Here is a 5,933-nt window from a genome sequence, read left to right as displayed (position 1 = left end):
TTGTATTTTTTTCATGTTTGGAATAGTAATTTCTTCCTTCTGTTGATCTCAAAAAACTTTATTAATGTTTAATGTTACCCATATTTCTTCTAGGGATTTATTTAACCTTTGTTAATTTTTAAGTGATGTTTTCTAATTAATAATAAATAGAAATTAACATAATATAGTTACGAAATGCTATGAAACTATAGATCAGCCAGTGCTATGAATAAAACAAGAAGTTTTTCTTGGGACTTATTTCAGTTAGTTACCAATGTATTGGATTGTCTCTGAAATGAACTGAGTTATTTCTTAGATTTCATTATTTCCATTAACCACCTTTAAACTCAGATTCCAGTAATTACAATACTATTATACCTCTTAGTGTCAAGTGAAATATAAATGGGCAATTAATACCATAACAGTCATTTCATTCACCACTAGGTATCCCTTAATAAGATCATGTGATGGTAGGGGACAGGGAGACAACTTGCTGTCCTTGGGAAGAGATAGCCTTTTGGCCAGCTGGACTGGCAACTGAGCTCTATTGTTCGAGAAGCTCTTGGTCCAAAACTTTTTCTCACTGTGCTGGTGCTGATGCCTGAAATTACACTAAAATAATTTTGTTCTTTGAAATTGTCAGCACATATTAGAAGAATATCCTTGGAGCCTTAACATTCATGCATTAAATAAATTTATCGGGCTTTTTCCAACATGATATCAGCTGAAAATATTTGAAAAGAAGACAGTTAAAAAGTAGGTCTACCATACAGGGCACTTGCCTGGACAGAACAGACTTCTTTTGGGAACCCTGGGCAAAGCAAGCATAATGGCACTAGACCTGTGCCAAGGAGCATGGGGGCCTGTAAAGGAGCTTGAGAGACCTGAGGATGCATTTGGAATATTCACCATTTTACCTTTAGTTGATACTCAGAAGCAACCAGACCTTTGACTGTGCATTAACAACTTTCAACTCTAAAAAGTACTAGCATTGAAATAACTTTATTATAATGGGTTCAAAGCTTAAGAATAGCATGTGAAGCTATATATATATATATATTCTTTAAATAAATGCTTAGGAGTAAACTAAGGTAATTTAAAATAAAATAAAAATTAAGTTTCATCAATTTTAACAAATACACCTCATCAATGGAAGCTGTTAATAATAGGGTGGTATATGGGAATCCTGTGTTTTATGCATGATTGTTCTATAAACCCACAATTTCTCTGATAAATTTTTAAAAAAATTAAGTCACTACATAGTTACATGTATACATCAGCAACAGATATTCTTTCTTTTCATTGTACCAAATATATGAAAATTTTTAGACACTGAAAATAAAACACACAAGACTGAACTCACTTAAGACAGGGAAAACTTTATTCAAAACTCATTAGAAATGGAGTTTGGGTCTGAAACAAAGTTTTCATGTTTTAAAGCATAGGTATATGAGAGTTTACACTGCTACATACAAATTAACTGATTCAGACCACAACTTTTCAATGTTTAAAACAGAATAAGCTTCCCTGTAAAAGCAGCACCTTTGTGACATTTTAACTTTAGTATTCTTCTCCTTCTTCTTCACCCTCTCCTTCAACAGAATCCACACCAACCTCCTCATAATCCTTCTCAAGGGCAGCCATGTCCTCACGGGCCTCAGAGAACTCTCCTTCCTCCATCCCCTCACCCACGTACCAGTGAACAAAGGCACGCTTGGCGTACATCAGGTCAAACTTGTGGTCCAGGCGAGCCCAGGCCTCAGCAATGGCTGTGGTGTTGCTCAGCATGCACACAGCTCGCTGGACCTTGGCTAGGTCTCCACCAGGCACCACAGTAGGAGGTTGGTAATTAATGCCAACCTTAAAGCCAGTGGGGCACCAATCCACAAACTGGATGGTGCGCTTGGTCTTGATGGTGGCAATGGCAGCATTGACATCTTTGGGAACCACGTCGCCACGGTACAATAGGCAGCAAGCCATGTATTTACCGTGGCGAGGGTCACATTTGACCATCTGGTTGGCTGGCTCAAAGCAAGCATTGGTGATCTCTGCTACAGAAAGCTGTTCATGGTAGGCTTTCTCAGCAGAGATGACAGGGGCATATGTGGCCAGAGGAAAGTGGATGCGGGGGTAGGGCACCAGGTTGGTCTGGAATTCTGTCAGATCAACATTCAGGGCACCATCAAACCTGAGGGAAGCAGTGATGGAGGACACAATCTGACCTATCAACCTATTCAGATTGGTGTAGGTTGGGCGCTCAATATCGAGGTTCCTACGACAGATGTCATAGATGGCCTCATTGTCTACCATAAAGGCACAATCTGAGTGCTCCAGGGTGGTGTGGGTGGTGAGGATGGAGTTGTAGGGCTCGACCACAGCTGTGGAAACCTGGGGGGCTGGGTAAATGGAGAACTCCAGCTTGGACTTCTTGCCATAATCAACAGAAAGACGTTCCATCAGCAGGGAGGTGAACCCAGAACCGGTTCCCCCACCAAAGCTGTGGAAAACCAAGAAGCCCTGAAGACCTGTGCACTGGTCAGCCTGTTAGAAAAGAGAATAAAGATAGTTATTACTCTTTGTGATACAAGCATAGTAAATGTGTTTTCACTCTTCATACATGTCTCTAAGTATTTAGATTTTATTTTGACAAGAAACACTTTTTTAAAAAATGTAGATTTCCTTCCCTGGAATTACTCAGCATTTTTTAATTTAAAAAAATCTTCATTAATATTTTTAAAATGACACCAAATCATTCATGTTTTAACTGAAATTTTTTTAAAAACCTAGAGGAATAATTCATCTCTTTATTCCATTTCAATTCTGTGTTTGAAAAAAACACCATTTATTTCAGATGTCTTCCTTAGGTTAATTACTGTATTCTTGGGCATAAACATACCAGTTTGCGAATTCTGTCCAAAACCAGGTCAATGATCTCCTTGCCAATGGTGTAGTGCCCGCGGGCATAGTTATTGGCAGCATCTTCCTTGCCTGTGATGAGTTGCTCAGGGTGGAAGAGCTGGCGGTAGGTGCCAGTGCGAACTTCATCTGCAAAAAAAAAACACAAAGTGCCACCCATCACTAATAACCTGCACAAGCCTATTTAACCCTGGGGGGCATCAATAGAGCCCCAGAACAGACCTCCTATCCCAGATCCTTGTGATCTCTCTCGGGTTACCGAGTCAACTCACCAATGACTGTGGGTTCCAGATCTACAAACACTGCCCTGGGCACGTGCTTGCCGGCACCGGTCTCACTGAAGAAGGTGTTGAAGGAGTCATCTCCTCCCCCGATGGTCTTGTCACTTGGCATCTGGCCATCGGGCTGGATGCCGTGTTCCAGGCAGTAGAGTTCCCAGCAGGCATTGCCAATCTGGACACCAGCCTGGCCGACGTGGATGGAGATACACTCACGCTGTACAAAGGAAAAGAGAAAAAGATGTAAAATTAGGCTGCATTAGCATTTTGAATTTTCAGTAATATACAGTATTTTTCAAAAATTTTTGAGGTCTCATCCCTAACATAATAGAAATGAGAAAGGAAAAGCACCTGCTACAAATGCTGTAGATGGGTGTGGTCCAAATGATAACATGGCTGTTTAGTACATGGTGCAAACCCATTGTTCTCACAGTCATGCTTGAATAGAGATTTTTCATATTTAAAAAATATGCAAAGTATAGATTTAGTAAAATGAAGTAAATTAAATTCAATGCTAAATTAATTAGAATTCATTTCACTGGTTCCTTCCCAATTTAATAAAGATTAGAGTTTTGTGTAAATGAGACTTTGTATTTCAACAGGAACATCTGCACTGCAGCTGAGGCCAACAGCCACACCCATCTGCAGTCTATGTGCAGAATCCATCAATACTAGGAGGTTAGAATTAGCTTCTAAACAAGGTCTTTCTCCTGGCATTGCTGTATTGCTGTATTTGCTGTGCCTGGTGCTAACCTGTACTGTCTGCTACATTATTTAGCAGAGCAAGGTCTATTTCTAGCAACTGCCTACATGATCTCATTGTGCTGTTTTGCCAGTTTTCCTCCTCTGACCCAGCCTGGGACCAATGTGCCTGAATTGAAATGAATTAATTAAGAGGCACTAGAACAAAAGACAGCTGGATACAGATATAATTCTTCTTTGTCTGCAGACATTTCATTACTTTAAAAAAATGTTTTTCCAGAATCTTCTCCACTTCAAAAAAACTGAAATTATTTGTATCTTTAAAACAACAGTTGGTAAGTTAGAAACAAGTATCACATGAGAAGCTATCAAAGAATAAAAGCCCAGTGAGAGGATAATGAAATATTTATTTAAATACTATTTTGTATTTTCATTCTGATTTTCTCTACCCACCACCGAATATTCATTCTCATCACATTCAATAGGTTTTCTTTTCTATGACTTTAATCAGCTTCCATTGTCTAGTCATTGTGTGTTCACTGATGTATGAGGAGGGGTGAGGAAGGGCGTTTCCCTGAGTCCTGAGCCTTACGGTGCCCTGGCTCACAAAGTAGGCTTTCTCTCTCGGTGAATGTACGTGCGGCCCAGGCAGACACACGGACACACACACACGCATCGGTCAGGGTGGGGCGTCCCCAGACAAGACACTAAAGAGCTTGTCAAGTGAACTGTGATTTTGCTCCTTAAGAAAAATATATTTCATCTAAGTTTTAAAAGTGAACGAAAAATCTTTTGACGCCTACAGTTCTGCAATGATTAAAGGCTTTTATGAAAAGTCTTTTCCTTACAGAGAAGTTTTATGAGGGCGAACCCCGCCCAGTGGCTACAACGCCAGAGAAGGAAGAGACAAACAACTCCGCCCCTGCGCAGCGCTTACGCTGCCTGCCATGGAATCCAACAGAAACTAACAATTTTATCTCGTTACTATTCGAGTGTCTTTCTAGAATACCAACAAATCGGCGTGGGATCTTTTTATATTAATAGAAAATTCTGCTTTTCGGACGATTCCTCTCCCCGTTCCTGAAAAACGAAGCGAGAAAGAAAAGAGCTCTCTACATTCATCGAAAGCCGAGCAGACGACGCCACGATCACCTTTTCCGGCCCCAGACCTTTACATCACCGACAGATGGGCCTCGGCGTTGGGCTGACAAAAGCTCCCTTTCCGCCGCCTCTGTTTTCCCCATCTTTCTCTGCGCTATGGGCGCAGTTCTTGCTTGGCTCCCGCACTCCGCACTGCGGCGGCCGGGCTAAAAGCTAGACCTCGCAAACAAAGCAAAGAAACTGCAAAAGAAAATGGCTTAAGGTTTCCTCAAGTAGACTTTGGAGAGCTAACCCCACCCAACTGCCGCAAAGAACCGGAGAAAACATATTCTTACCATGGTTACTGCTTCCCGACTGCCGAGCAGATGGCGGAGAAGAGGAGAGGTTGTTGCTTCTTACAGCGCGACTCTTAGGCGGTCGATGTAAGAGAACCTGCGGCACATGGGCGGATGCGGCTCCCTATATACAACTCGGTCACCATGGGGATGGACCGGGGCCTTTTCCTGTTGGTCCAGACCCCTCAATCTGCCCAGAGAAGCTACGACAAGAGAGTGGTGATTGGTGCAAGCGACATGGGATGAGGTAATCTCTCCCCCACCCTTTTCCCCCCTGCATCCATAGACTGTTTGCATCCTTCAGACAAAGAGACCAAGGAAAAGCAGTCAACCGAGCATCCATTATGGGGTGGGGTCGGGGGAAATGGTAAAAAGAGGACCGGGGTTGGATGATTTTATTCTACTTATTCAAGCTACAGTTAAAATCACCTATGGAAGGCTTTTTTTCCCTACACTTAATCGCAGGATTTGTGTTGAAATGAAATATTTAATGAAAAATTACTCACAGTCCCTCCTTCATAGTATACTAAAGTCGACTATTTTCAGTGAAGATTCGGCATCCCTAACTGCTTTAAAAATAAAGTAGGAGAATATGGAAACTCGGTGTTTTGTGCATGATTTT

At 41.5% G+C, this 5,933-nt stretch overlaps 1 protein-coding gene across 1 annotated transcript; it reads right to left on the bottom strand.

Moving 5' to 3' along the window:
• Positions 1–1,338: 1,338 nt before the first annotated feature.
• Positions 1,339–5,467, bottom strand: LOC119543105 (tubulin alpha-1A chain). The gene is made up of 4 exons (XM_037847786.1): positions 5,312–5,467; positions 3,168–3,390; positions 2,876–3,024; positions 1,339–2,520 (listed from the first exon to the last, which is right to left on the bottom strand). The coding sequence occupies exons 1-4, from the start codon at positions 5,312–5,314 to the stop codon at positions 1,540–1,542; spliced, it is 1,356 nt and encodes a 451-aa protein (XP_037703714.1). The 5' UTR covers positions 5,315–5,467; the 3' UTR covers positions 1,339–1,539.
• Between the last annotated feature and the right edge of the window lie 466 nt (positions 5,468–5,933).

The sequence above is a fragment of the Choloepus didactylus genome, chromosome 8 (genome assembly GCF_015220235.1).
Source record: "Choloepus didactylus isolate mChoDid1 chromosome 8, mChoDid1.pri, whole genome shotgun sequence".
Taxonomy (NCBI): Eukaryota; Metazoa; Chordata; class Mammalia; order Pilosa; family Megalonychidae; genus Choloepus; species Choloepus didactylus.
This window is presented reverse-complemented; position numbering and strand designations above follow the sequence as displayed.